Source organism: Somniosus microcephalus, chromosome 18, assembly GCF_052327205.1.
Source record: "Somniosus microcephalus isolate GS21.2 chromosome 18, FLI_Smic_1.0, whole genome shotgun sequence".
NCBI classification, from domain to species: Eukaryota; Metazoa; Chordata; class Chondrichthyes; order Squaliformes; family Somniosidae; genus Somniosus; species Somniosus microcephalus.
Genome location: NC_141004.1, coordinates 41,959,951 through 41,974,538, shown reverse-complemented (window position 1 = coordinate 41,974,538; position 14,588 = coordinate 41,959,951). Strand labels below are relative to the sequence as shown.

Sequence of the window (14,588 nt, the reverse complement as noted above, 5' to 3'; positions counted from 1 at the left end):
TTATGTATTCCAATAATTTTTTTCATTTGTTTTTGGGATATGAGCGACGCTGGCAGAGGCGCATTTATACTCCCCATCCCTGGTTACTTTCAGTATCTAGCAAGCGTAAATCATCTCTCCTGTTATTAAAACATAGGCTTCATGTAGATAGAGCATCTTAGCTGAAGAAGTGAGGGGAGACTGGTTGATGAAGCAGTTGCTGCAGTATCCAACTCTATCCTCTCTAGTAGATTAACTGATGAATGATACTGAAAGTATCTGAACAGAGTGGAGAGGGAGAAAATACAGTATATTTTTCCAAATTTGTTGAACAGATTTTTTTCTCTGTTGAACCACAATGGGTTGTTTATGGATCATTTGCACATAATTACATTATGCTGAAATGGAAATTGAGTCTATTAACTAAGTAGCCTTCAGTGCTATCTTAATTTTGAGTTAATGTCAGAAAATTAGTCATGACTCAGAGTCAGAGGAAACCATTAAAAAGAGAATAACCTTAAACATCAGAAGTGCTTCAAATAGATTGGTTAAGAATGTGCTTGATTTCAAACCTTAGGGCTAACAGTTACTGCAAAAACCAGTGTAGTTCAGAATTCCCTTACTCCAATTGTCTTCCTTTCCTGAAAACACTGACTAAAGCCGAGGTATGGTGTCGCCAGCAGTGGCAAACTGCTGGTGCTTTGGTTATGGGGCTATTCCTCATGTGTCAGCTAGGCCCAGTGATAGCACGCTTGCCTCAAAGTTAGAAGGTTGTGGGTTCAAGCCCACCTACCCCCCACCAAAGTGTCCATTGTAGTACTGAGGCTTTCAGTTGAGTTGTTAAACCGAGGTCTTGCCTACCTACAGTAAACTCTTTCGTATCCGGCACCTACGGGACCGGGATGGTGCCGGTTGATTAAAAATTCCAGATAAAGGAGAGAGATCTACCAAGGTACGAGAGCCCCGTTACACGGCCGCAGGTGCAGGAGCTCCTATTACACAGCCACAGGTACTGGAGCCCTGGTTACACGGCCACAGATCCAGGCGTCTCAGTTACACGGCCACAGATCCAGGAGGCCCTGTTACACAGCCACAGGAGCCCTGGTTACACGGCCACAGGTACTGGAGTCCCTGTTACACGGCCACAGGTACTGGAGCCCTGGTTACACGGCCACAGATCCAGGAGTCCCTGTTACACGGCCACAAGTGCTGGAGCCCCGGTTACATGGCCCCAGATCCAGGCATCTCAGTTACACGGCCACAGGTGCAGGAACCCCGGTTACACGGCCACAAGTACTGGAGCCCCGGTTACACGGTGCAGGGAATCCAGTTACACAACCAGAGGTGCAGGAGCCATGGTTATCGGCAAAAGATACGAGAACCCCGGTTACACAGCCACAAATATACAGTAAAACTTACCTTTGGGCTCCTGAACCTACTCCTGAATTTTGCCAGTTATTAGAGAATTCTGGATAATTAGGTGCCGTTTAAACGAGAGTTTACTGTATTTAACTGCATATTAAAATCCCATGGCACTATTTGAAGAACAGCAGAGGATTCTCCTGACCAACATCTATCCCTCAATTGACCCCACCAAAAACAGATTAACTAGTCATTTATCATATTGCTGTTTGTGGGTCCTCGCTGTGTGAGAATTGCTGCATTTGCCTACAATAGAACAGTGAATTCAAACCAAGATGAGGTGGGGTGTCATCTTATACGCGGGTCATTTGATATCCAGAAGACACTTTCCAGCAGCTTAGTGATCAAGAGCAGGAACACTGGGTGATTTTTGCTCTCTTTAGCCACCAACAACTTGCATTTATATTGCACCTTTAATGTGGAAAAATGCACATCACAAGAGGTGTAAAAAGAAATACTACAGCCATCTGAGGTAATCCTGCCATCAGCTGAGAACAATCAACACAGACCAGGTACTGAACCTTGCTGGTCTGAATATCTTAGTCCCAGCTCAAAGTTTCAGATGTAAATGACGTGGCCAGAATGCCTTTCTGCCCCAGAGGGCTGTGGATGCTGAGTCGTTGAGTATGTTCACGGTTGACAGCGATAGATTTTTGGACTCTAAGGGAATCAAGGGATATGGAGATCGGGCGGGAAAGTGGAGTTGAGGTCAAAGATGGCGGAGCAGTCTCGAAGGGCCGAATGGCCTACTCCTGCTCCTAATTCTTGTGTTGTGTTCTTTCCCTTGACATCATATCATTTGATCTTTAGTGAAAATAAAAGGAATGAAATGGTTATTTGCTGTTGTTTTTAATTATTTACAATGCATATGTTCACATGCCATACTCCTTTCAGGTAAAGATAGAAAATAAGGTCTGTGCCTTCCCTTACACCAAAGTTATTGAATCTCAAGTAATTATTATTTGCTTCTGTCTCTGATAGTCACTTTCAGTCACTTTCAGTTACATTAAACAAATCTTTGGAAAAGAAGAAATTGCTTAAAGTTCAAATTAAATTTACAACATCTGTTGCAGATGCATCATTAGAAGTCTTCAGTAATAACTGTGATAAATTCCAGTTATATTAACATTAGGGTGATACACCCTTACGCTATTAGTATAACTAATAAACCAAACCTCATTTCACCTGGTTAAGTTATTGGGCTGGGTCACACCATAACCACTGGAAACTAGAATCTACTCTATGTGAAATAAGGTCTGTTGGAAAAAATCATTAGACTTAGGATTTGATTTTCAAAAATGAAGTTACATAGGAACAAGAGTAAGCCATTCAGCCCCTAGAGCCTGTTCCACTTCCACTGATCTCTATCCTAACTCCATTTACCCACCTTGGATTCATATCCCTTAATACCCTAGGCTAGCAAAATCTATCGAACTCAGATTTTTTATTATTAGTTGAGCTAGCATCTACTGCTTTTTGTGAGAGATAGTTCCAAACTTCTACCACCCTTTGTGTGAAGAATGGTTTCCTAACTTCTCTCCTGAATGGCCTGGCTCTGATTTAAAGGTAATGTCCCCTTGTCCTGGACTCCCCCACCAGCAGAAAAAGTTTCTCCCCATCAATTCCTTTCAAAAGCCTATAAACCTCAATCAAATCATCCTTTAACCTTTTATATTCCAGGGAATACAAGCCTAGTTTGTCATCTTTCCTCATAATTTAACCCTTAGAGCCCTGGTAACATTCTGCACTGCACTCCTTCCAAGGCCAATATATCCTTTCTAAACTGCGGCGCCCATAACTGTACACAGTACTCCAGATGTGCGCTAACCAAGGTTTTGTATAGCTGTAGCAAATCTTCCTTCCCTTTTATTCTAGCCCTCAAAAATAAATGCATGTTTGTCTTTGCACTCCGAGAACGAGCTGATCTTCCTTCAGTATATTTGTATTGATCATTAAGCGCTTGAGTATTTCAATTATGCCTCAATGATTATTTGATTTTATTCCCAGCATCAACAAAAATTCTCAAAGAAAGAAAAGTTAATGTATTTTTACTCAGGCCAATTACTTGGGAGGAGCAGTATCTTATGAAAAATCTACATTTAAAAAGTTATTAAATTAGATGTTTCACTGTTTGATTGTGAATTTGTTGCAAGTGTTCAGAAGGGAGCTAGATGAGTTCCTGTGAGTGGAAGACATCTCCGAGGCCATTTTCACCTTCACCACCTGGGTGGTAATCTGACAGCGTGAATCTGATTTCGATCTCATTGATTTCAATAGGATGAAAATCAGGCGGATTCTACAACGGGTGGGCAATCCACTCCACTAGATTACCACCCAGGTGGTGAAGGTGAAAAATAACCCTTTCCAATTATATAAGGTCGGTGGATTGATGGAGCTAGTGGCACCAGTTGCCGTGATCTCCTGGAGTTTGCTTGTACACCTACAGAAGTCGGAGAGGAATTTCCCAGAGTTATTTCCTAAAGTTTTCTCTGTCGTTTTGCCTCTCCCAGGAGATGCTGTGGGAGTGGGTTTAATGGTGTGAGCAGGTTTGATGGATTATCTGGTCTTTTCTTGTCCTTTTTCATATGCTTGTATGTTAATAGCCCAGATATCCCGGGAGCCCTCAGGTAAGGGCATAGATTTTTCCAGATCGCAGGCCTCTGCCCACGGGAGGCCTGCGATCGGAAAATACGGGCCAATATGTGCCATTTATATGACAAAAATGCCACATGTTTACAATGTGCTAGTCTGCTACTTCGGCTGCAAACCAGGACAAAAGCATTGCAGACCTGCTAGACTTTTTTGTAGGATTCACAAGACCCAACCACACAAAAAGTGTTGACACATTTCCACCCCATACCCTAAAAATCTGAAAATTGTAAAGTATACAAGACATCTCAGGTTTAGATTGGATACATCTACTCCTCAATATGTTACTGCCTTTAAACCATGCATACACAGACCCTTTTAACCCACTGGCTTCATTACTCATTCATTATAAGGTTCCTCACTCATCCATAGGGCAAACTTAACACACCCAAAACATCAGAAAATTGAAGATACCGAATACAGTACACTTTGTAGCATATAAATAGCAGTTGGCTAATCATAGACTTTTCTTTATGCGGAAGGCAGAATGCTTGGACACATATGTGAAGATGTCGAGACATTTCAGAGAGATGTGATGAGGTGCTTTGTTGTCTCATAGTTCATTATAGCACAGGATTGGTATAAAACATTTCATATTCCAACAAACAGTTTAAAATAAAGTTTATTAGAATCCAACAATCTGTCATCTGCCAAGTGGACACTGATTTCTTGTAGATTCCATATTCTGAGAATTAATTGTAATGGTAGTGTAGTAGCCAGTGCATTCTGTGAATGCAACAAATCTTAACACTGGCACTGCATGTGTCCAAATATTTATTTATACGTGACTACAGAGAGTGAACACACAAGTCCAATCCTGGGATGAGGAACTCATGCTGATTAAATTACAAGGCGATACTGTTCTGTCTCCTATTCCAGCATTAAACTTGTGGGTTTAGACACTGCAGTTTAATGATTTTGATTCAAAACATGTTACAGCAACCTACAGAGGAAGTTAGTAGTGGAAGGTTCATAGAGTGATAATGTTTCCCTGCCTGAGGCAGGCAATCAGAAGAGTTTTCCAATTTTACCAAAATGTAAAACACAGAAATGAATGACATTGTACATCACACACTTTTTAAAAATATATATAACCCGCAGTAAGAACATAGTAATAATCACATATTTTTAAAATAAAGTATTGCACAGTGACATCAATCACCAGAACCTGTAACATCAAACCATATCCCTTCCCCAAGAACTATACTCATTTTTAATTTACAAATTATTTAATTCACATGCAGTTTGCAAAATGTAGTTTCCTTACTTTAAGATCTCTTCCACAGTCCCAGAGAAAATTCTAATATATTTTGTTTCAATCTAATCTACCATTTAGATATTCTTTTGTTGTGAAAAAAGATGTCAATAATACACAACAGCATTCCTAGGCAGAGATATTTCGGTATTAATCGTAGTACACTGGAAATTTTCATGCTTTAGCCATCTGATGGTTTGTGTTTGATGGGTTACCTTGCACATCCACAAATCCCATTCTCTGCCTGCGCTTCCTTTGTTCTGTCATCTATAAAAAAACAAATGATGACTCATTTTCATTTAATTGCCTTAAAATCTAAATAAGCATTGTTAGAATCATAGAATGGTTACAACATGGAAGGCGGCCATTTGGCCCGTTGAGCCCGTGCTGACTCTCTGCAAGAGCACTTCAGCTGGTCCTACTCCTCTGCCCTTTCCCCGTAGCCCTGCAATTTCATTTCCTTCAGGTACTTATCCAACTCCCTTTTGAAAGCCGTGATTGAATCTGCCTCCACCACCCTTTCAGGCAGTGCATTCCAGATCCTAACCACTCGCTGAGTAAAAAAGCTTTTCCTCATGTCGCCTTTGGTTCTTTTGCCAATCACCTTAAATCTGTGTCCTCTGGTTCTTGACCCTTCTGCCAATGGGAACAGTTTCTCTATCTACTCTGTCCAGACCCCTCATGATTTTGAACACCTCTATCAAATCTCTCCTCAATCTTCTCTGCTCCAAGGAGAACAACCCCAGCTTCTTCAGTCTATCAACGTAACTGAAGTCCCTCATCCCTGGAATCATTTTCGTAAATCTTTTCTGCACCCTCTCTAAGGCTTTCACTTCCTTCCTAAAGTGCGGTGCCCAGAATTGGACACAATACTCCAGTTGAGGTTGAACCAGTGTTTTATACAGGTTCATCATAATTTTCACACTTTTGTACTCTATACCTCTATTCATGAAGCCCAGGACCCCATAAGCTTTTTTAACTGCTTTCTCAACCTGCCCTGCCACCTTCATCGATTTGTGCATATATACCCCCAGGTCTCTCTGTTCATGCACTGTCTTTAGGATTGCACCATTTAGTTTATATTTCCTCTCTTCATTCTTTCTACCAAAATGTATCACACTGCACTTTTCTGCGTTAAATTTCATCTGCCGTGTGTCCGCCCATTTCACCAGCCTGTCCATGTCCTCTTGAAGTCTATCACTACCCTCTTCACTGTTTACTATACTTCCAAGTTTTGTGTCATCTGCAAATTTTGAAATTGTGCCCTGTGCTCCCAAGCCCAAGTCATTAACATATATCAAGAAAAGCAGTGGTCCTAGAACCGACCCCTGGGGAACACCACTGTATACCTTCCTCCAGTCCGAAAAACAACCGTTCACCACTACTCTCTGTTTCCTGTCACTTAGCCAATTTCGTAACCATGCTGTCACTGTCCCTTTTATTCCATGGGCTTCAACTTTGCTGACAAGCCTATTATGTGGCACTTTGTCGAACGCTTTTTGGAAATCCACGTACACTATGTCAACTGCATTACCCTCATCAACCCTCTCTGTTACCTCATCAAAAAACTCGATCAAGTTAGTTAAACACGATTTGCCTTTAACAAATCCGTGCTGGCTTTCCTTAAGTGATAATGTTATCACTGAACAGTAATGTTATTAGACTGAATCAACCACTTGTTCGTTACAAAGGGTTTGTTTGCAATAAATTAATTTCCCCCACCTTCATAGTAAAGTGAAATTGAGTTTTTATTTTTTGTTGCATTTTCTTTGGCCAGCCTCACTACTCCAACTAGGGGCGATATGGAGAAAATGGCTGTGTGAGGAAGGAGAGGATAAGGGTAATTTATGAGAGGGTAGGCAGTCATTTGACTGACTGGCAATTATTTTTCTGCACAGAAATTGGGTGGATTCCAAATTTCCTCAGACTAAGGTGGAGCTGAGCCAGTTTGAGATTGGAAGCTCAGAGTTTACCTTGCAAAATTAATGTTAGGTTCATCTGAATTCATACGAACAGACGAAAATGATGGGCAGTAAAAGACTAGCTGGTCCATCATGCCTGCCCCACATTCGTGATGGCTAGAGCCTCATGACCAGATACTTCCTACACCCCCACCTTACCTCTCCCCCGTAGCCATGTAATCGCCTGAAAAAGGCAAAAAAAAGAGAAAAATCCAGGGCAATAATGGAAAAACTACTCTGGAAAATTCCTCTCCGACCCCCTCATATGCATATCTGTCCTTATTGTACATTATATGAGGCACTTTTATTTTAAACATATACCTGTTCTTTTAGTTCTGAAAGTTGGTTTGTGAGGTTTGTTACTAGCTTCATTGTCGAGAACAGCTTGTCTTGTAGATTTCGAAGTTCATTCTGTTCTCCTTCCCCTTCTTTGCTGACCAGAGACATAGCACGCATGCGCGGAAACCAATCCAGGTTTTTAGTCTACGGGAAGTAAAGAAAGAAACAGCAACTGATGTCAGGTTGTCTTCATTTTAGGAATGGCCCAAAGTCTCTGACCTTGTTATACTTAACCCTCCATGAGTGAGGTACATTGAAGGAAAGAACTTGCATTTATATGGTGCCTTTCACTTACTCAGGACATCCCCAAAGTGCTTCATAGCCAATTAAGTACTTTTGAAATGTAGTCATTGTTGTTTTGTAGGCAAATACAGCAACCAAATCTCATACAAGGTCCCACAAACGGCAATTAAATAAATCACCAGATAGTCTGTTTTAATAGCATTAGTCGAGCAATAAATATTAGGCAGGACACTGGGAGAACTCCCCGATTCTTCTTCAAATAATGCCACCTGTGCAGGCACATGGGGCCTCGGTTTAACGTCTAATCCAAAAGACAGCACCTTCAACCGTGCAGCATTCCTTCAGTACTACAGTACCTAAATCTCTGGAGTGGGACGTTAACCCACAACCTTCGCATTCAGAGTCTACCACTGAGCTACGGCTGAACTTGATCAATGCCACCTGACTTGTCTACCAGGGCACACTGCTTGCAGCCAGCAACACTCCTTTTCTCCTTTACAACCTGGAATACAAATGTGCAGGCACTTGAGCCGCACTCTAATGTTCAAAAGAAACCAAATTGGACATGAAAACCGTAGTATAATGAGGACATTAAGCTTAGGAGCATAACTATGAAAACATAGAAGATAGGAGCAGGAGTAGGCCATTCGGCCCCTCGAGCCCGCTCCGCCATTTAATGTGATCATGGCTGATCATCCAAATTCAGTAGCCTGTCCCTGTCTTCTCCCCATATCCCTTCATAGTGGTTAGCACTGTTGCCTCACAGCGCCAGGGACCCGGGTTCGAATCCAGCCTCGGGTGACTGTCTGTGTGGAGTTTGCACATTCTCCCCGTGTTTGCGTGGGTTTACTCCGGGTGCTCCGGTTTCCTCCCACAGTCCAAAGATGTGCGGGTTAGGTTGATTGGCTATGATAAATTGACCCTTAGTGTTAGGGGGATTAAATACGTGGGGTTACGGGGATAGGGTGGGATATGTGTTGGTGTAGGGGTTACGGGGATCGGGTGGGATATGTGTCGGTGCAGGCTCGATGGGCCGAAATGGCCTCTATCTGCACTGTGTGGTTTCTGTGATTTCTGTGATCCCTTTAACCTCAAGAAATATATCCAACTCGTTCTTGAATATATTTAACTAGCTGGAGTGCCCGGCGGTGCCGAGGGTTTTTTGAGGGCATGTTGTTGTTGGAAGAGAGAGAGCGGCTGGGGGGAGAGGGGAGGGGGGAAGGGAGAAAGGGAGGGGGGGGAGAAAGGGAGGGGGGAGCCAGCAGACCCTCTCCCCTCTGTCGGCGATGGCTCCGCGGAGCTCCGTGCCGCCCCACGCACTGACATGGCCCAGCCGAGCGCAGCGCCCCGGTCAGCCCGAGCCCCGCCCCCCGCCCCCCGAGCCCCAGCTTCAAGACCGCCGATTGCGGCTGGAGCCAAGCCCCGGGAACGGGCGTGAGCCGGCTTGAGGCTGTGAGAGGGGGCCGGGCCTGGTTGCCGGGGTAACCCTTCCCCTCCCTTCCCGCTCTCCCGAGCGCCGGCCTCCCGAGCCCTGCCCTCCCGAGCACCGGCCCCCCGCCCGAGCCGCGGGGGGGGGGGGGGGGGGGGAGGAGAGAGAGAGCCGCCGCTCCTCCGGTCGATGTGTTGCGGGCCGACCCCTGATGAGCGCCCGATCAGCTGAGCCCGAGCCCCGCGGTGACCGCAACTCACCTCCCGCTAGGCTCCCTCCCGCCCCGCCAGCCTTTACCAAAATGGCGGCGATGGCTACGCTCGGCCCAGTCCCGCGCCGCCAGCCTTTACAAAGATGGCGGCGATCGCGGGGCGGGCTCAGCGGGAGGGGCGGTGCCTTGCTCGGGCGTGGCTGGGCAACAGAGGCCCAGGCTTCCAGGCCTGCAAAAACGGTGAAAGGTAGGAAAATTATAGAGGTTAGAGAAAAGATTTACAAATTAATTAACTTTTTTTAAAAACAATGTGTGTTTTAAAAGCAACTTTTTTTTTGCTGGAAATCTATATTTGAAAAGAAACACGCAGAAAGTGGGAAAAAAAATAAACTTACGAATCAAGATGGCTGACACTCACCTCAGTTCAGAATGATAAGGCCCGCCCACACACGCACCGATTGGTCAACCGTCAGGTCACTGAACTGTAGGATTGGTCAATCGTCACGTCACTCAACTCTAGGATGGCCCGCCCGCACACGCAATGAACCCGCCCCCACTCGATGCTAATGAGCGGAATTTTGAACGTTTTTTGGATACCGTCGGCACAATTTTTGTCCGACCAAAAAAGTAAATACGCCTATGAGAGTCCCCTAATGATAAGCTTTCTTTTGATATAACATATGTGTAGGTACGCTCTACAACTTTTGATTGTATAGCCAGACAGACAGACAGTTTTACATATATATATATAGATGAATTGGCCTTAACTGCCTTGTGTGGCAGAGAATTCCACAGGTTCACCACTCTCTGGGTGAAGAAATTCCTCCTCATCTCAGTACTAAATGGCTTACCCCTTATCCTTAGACTGAGTCCCCTGGTTCTGGACTCCCCCGCCATCAGGAATATCCTTCCTGCATAACAACAGAAAATGCTGGAAAAACTCAGCAGGTCAGGCAACATCCGTGGAGAGAAATTTGAGTTGACGTTTCGGGTCGAACCCTTCTTCAAAACTGGAAAGAAAAGAAACTAGATCGAAGGCAGGGCTGCGATCGGACAAAAGAATAAAAGAAACAAAAGAAGTAAAAGAGATTAGAAGCTAGACGAGATGGTAATAGGCTGACATCAGGTGTAAAGTGTACTGGCAGGGCAAAAGATAGCTGCCAGGTGTGAGAGAGAAACAAAAGGAAAGGGGGGGGGGGAAAAGGAGTGGAAAAATTACAAGAAAAAATGAAATGGGGGCCGAGCTTATGATCTGAAATTGTTGAACTCGATATTGAGTCCGGAAGGCTGCAGAGTGCCTAATCGGAAGATGAGGTGCTGTTCCTCGAGTTTACGTTGAGCTTCCGTGGAACATCACAAGGGGCCAAGGACGGTGAGGTCCGAGTGGGAATGGAGTGGTGAACTAAAATGACAGGCGACCGGAAGCTCGGGGTCACCCTTACGGACTGAACGGAGGTGTTCCGCAAAGCGGTCACCCAATCTGCGTTTGGTCTCCCCAATGTAGAGGAGGCCGCATCGTGAGCAGCGAATACAGTATACTAGATTGTGAGAAGTACAAGTAAATCGCTGTTTCACCTGGAAGGGGTGTTTGGGGCCCTGGACAGTGGGAAGGGGGGAGGTATAGGGGCAGGTGTTACATCTCCTCCGCTTTCACGGGAAGGTGCCAGGCGAAGGGTAAGGGCTGTTTGGGGTGATAGAGGAGTGGACTAGGGTGTCTCGGAGGGAGCGGTCCCTGCGGAATGCTGAAAGGGGAGGGGAGGGAAAGATACGTTTGGTGGTGGGATCACTTTGGAGGTAGCAGAAATGCCGGAGGATGATCCGTTGAATGTGGAGGCTGGTGGGGTGAAAGGTGAGGACAAGGGGAACCCTATCGTGGTTCCAGGAGGGCGGGGCAGGGGTGAGGGCAGAAGTGCGGGAGATAGAACTGACACGGTCGAGGGCAGTGTCAACTCAAATTTCTCTCCACGGATGTTGCCTGACCTGCTGAGTTTTTCCAGCATTTTCTGTTGTTATTTCGGATTTCCAACATCTGCAGTATTTTGCTATCATATCCTTCCTGCATCTAGTCTGTCTAGTCCTGTTAGAATTTTATAAGTTTCAATGAGATCCCCTCTCATTCTTCTAAACTCCAGCGAGTATAAGCCTAATCGACCCAATCTCTCCTCATACGTCATTCCTGACATCCCAGGTATCAGTCTGGTGAATCTTCACTGCACTCTCTCCATGGCAAGAACATCCTTCTTCAGATAAGGTGACCAAAACTACAAGGTGTGGTCTCACCAAGGCCCTGTACAACTGCAGCAAGACATCCTTGCACCTGTACTCAAATCCTCTCGCTATGAAGGCCAACATACCATTTGCCTTCTTAACCGCCTGCTGCACCTGCATGCTTACCTTCAGCGACTGGTACACAAGGACACCCAGGTCTCGTTGCACTTCCCCTTTTCCCAATCTATTGCCGTTCAGATAATAATCTGTCTTCCTGTTTTTGCCACCGAAGTGGATAACCTCGCATTTATCCACATTATACTGCATTTGCCCAATCACCCAACCTGTCCAAATCGTACTGGAGTTTCTCTGCATCCTCCTCACAGCACACACACCCACCCAGCTTTGTGTCGTCTGCAAACTTGGAGATATTACATCTAGTTCCCTCGTCTAGATCATTAATATATATTGTGAATAGCTGGGGTCCTGTTTTCCAAGTGCTCTGCTATTACATCTTTTATAATGGACTCTAGCATTTTCCCCACTACCGATGTCAGGCTTACCGGTCTATAATTCCCCGTTTTCTCTCTACCACCCATTTTAAATAGTGGGGTGACATTAGCTATCCTCCAATCCATGGGAACTGTTCCAGAGTCTAAACTGAACTGTTCAAACTCCTATACAAACAGAAGCCAGAACATTGTAAGAATAGTCCATGAAACAGGTCGTAAAATAACAAGAAATGACAGGTGGCATTTCATTGTGTGTGTCTGCCCCAGTGACATGACTAACTTTAGACTGAGCATATGGCCATGAAAGCTGACTGACAGACTGGAGTCAACATCAAATAATCTTAGGTCAGGTATAATATGGTCAGCTACAGAATAAGGCTTCCCTCAACTCTGCCACAACAACCTCAACCTCAGAAGTGCACTTAATGCATCAGACTGAATTTTTCCACGGCCCAACCAGCCATTTTATGGCCTCTCTGACGGACATTGCCAATTTTGTGCGGATTATTTGCTGAATTAGGGGCAGTTATGTTTTTAATTTCTGCTCATACATGTAGAAACAGGATGTGATTGCCTAAATTCATTTCAGCCAGCAGGGTAAAGATACCGTCATCCCATTGATCTGAGCTAGATTGGAACCTGGGACTCGCAGGTCAGAAGGCACCACACAGCCTCTTCTATTAGTAAGTATACAAATTTATGCAGCAGCAAATTGTGTTGACAGCTACAAGATGAAGCTCAATACAATACTTGGTTTTATGAAAATATTACCTTTATCATTTGAGCAACGTAGCTCTCCGGACCTGTGTAATCAGTTCTTTTTTTGACATGAACCAATACGATGAAGTACAAGTAATTCCAGATATTGTGTTCATTGTTAATGTGCTCTTCAAATGATACTGTCTTGTTGTCAAACTTATCTCGCTCAAGGCCTGCACAAAACAAAACAAGACTGTTACTTCCAGAAAAAATAAAGTTACCGAGCCCAGAAAATGGTTCGTTCAAACTGCAGATTATTTCTGGTTCTGTCGTATGTTTTAGCTCCCACTCGTCTGAATTTGCCTCGTTTCCACTGTGGCGTGGATTTCAGAGCACCAGCGGCAACAGCAGAACAATGCACACGGTGACAAGTCACAACTGCAACTTTTAATATCCCGATGGTGGGCCTCTCTCAATGCCAACCTGCACATAGCAAGAAAGAAAATGGCAGCATCCGGCAACGGTCATTGCAGAAAGGTTCCATTCACATGTGCTACTTACTGTTGGCCCAGGGGAAAAAAGCAACTCTCGAGCTGCTTGCCGCTGGAGGCACTGGCAAAGCATTTGAATCTTTGTCGCCAGGAAATCCTTGGGGGTTCCCTGTGTAAATAGGGTTTCTGCTGATCTTTGGCTGAAGTGACAGCAAAGAGAAAATTCCCAGCGTTTACTTTTTGCATAACTGCACTGTAGTTGGTAGTTATTCCTGATGTTAGATGTAACTTTATATCTGTAATATTAATGTTTATCATGGAGCCGGTGCTGAAAACAAAGAAAACCAGTCGGCATGGGAAGGAAGGAGTTTTCTTAGATTTTCTTGAATCTGAGAGTTACAGGTAATTAATATAATTTCTAACTGCTTTTTAAACAGGTACTTTATTTGACACACTTTTTTTTGTAAATTCCCCACCCACCCCAAAGGCATTGACGTGCGCTGAGGTACAGTTCCACAGGCAATAGTTCTTTTCCACTAACTTGGAGTATGTATATTAATACTTGGCCTATAAATAACCATTGTGCACATGAGCCTAGACAGATAGTCAGTGTCCACAACAACTACTTGCATTTATGTAGCGCCTTTAACGTAGTAAAACGTCCCCATTGGGTTGATTGGGCTTATACTCACTGGAGTTTAGAAGAATGAGAGGGGATCTCATTGAAACTTATAAAATTCTAACAGGACTAGACGGACTAGATGCAGGAAGGATGTTCCCGATGGCGGGGAAGTCCAGAACCAGGGGTCACAGTCTAAGGATAAGGGGTAAGCCATTTAGGACAGAGATAAGAAGGAATTTCTTCACCCAGAGTGTTGAACCTGTGGAATTCTCTACCACAGAAGGCAGTTGAGGTGAATTCATTAAATATATTCAAGAAGGAGTTAGATATATTTCTTAAGGCTAAAGGGATCAAGGGATATTGGGAGAAGGCAGGGACAGGGTACTGAGTTTGGATTATCAGCCATGATCTCATTGAATGGTGGAGCAGTCTCGAGGGGCCAAATGGCCTACTCCTGCTCCTATCTTCTATGTTTCTGTCTACGAGCTATTGTACCATAGAGGCATCACTGCTGATCCCAATCCTGTCTTCACCCAGTGTCCATACATGTGCATGTTCCAGCAGGGGT

General features: G+C 44.4%; 1 protein-coding gene across 2 annotated transcripts in view; it reads right to left on the bottom strand.

Moving 5' to 3' along the window:
* Positions 1-1,795: 1,795 nt before the first annotated feature.
* Positions 1,796-14,588, bottom strand: part of itpr3 (inositol 1,4,5-trisphosphate receptor, type 3) — a 324,911-nt gene continuing 312,118 nt past the window's right edge. The window contains exons 56-59 of one of the 2 annotated variants that reach the window (XM_086011397.1): positions 12,980-13,140; positions 7,588-7,749; positions 5,521-5,572; positions 1,796-2,205 (exon numbers count right to left, since the gene is read on the bottom strand). In XM_086011397.1, the coding sequence (XP_085867523.1) occupies positions 2,192-2,205; positions 5,521-5,572; positions 7,588-7,749; positions 12,980-13,140 (389 nt within the window). In that variant the 3' untranslated portion in view covers positions 1,796-2,191. Of the gene's footprint in view, positions 2,206-4,654; positions 5,573-7,587; positions 7,750-12,979; positions 13,141-14,588 lie in introns of those variants that run through there. The other variant, XM_086011396.1, reaches the window with a different exon arrangement.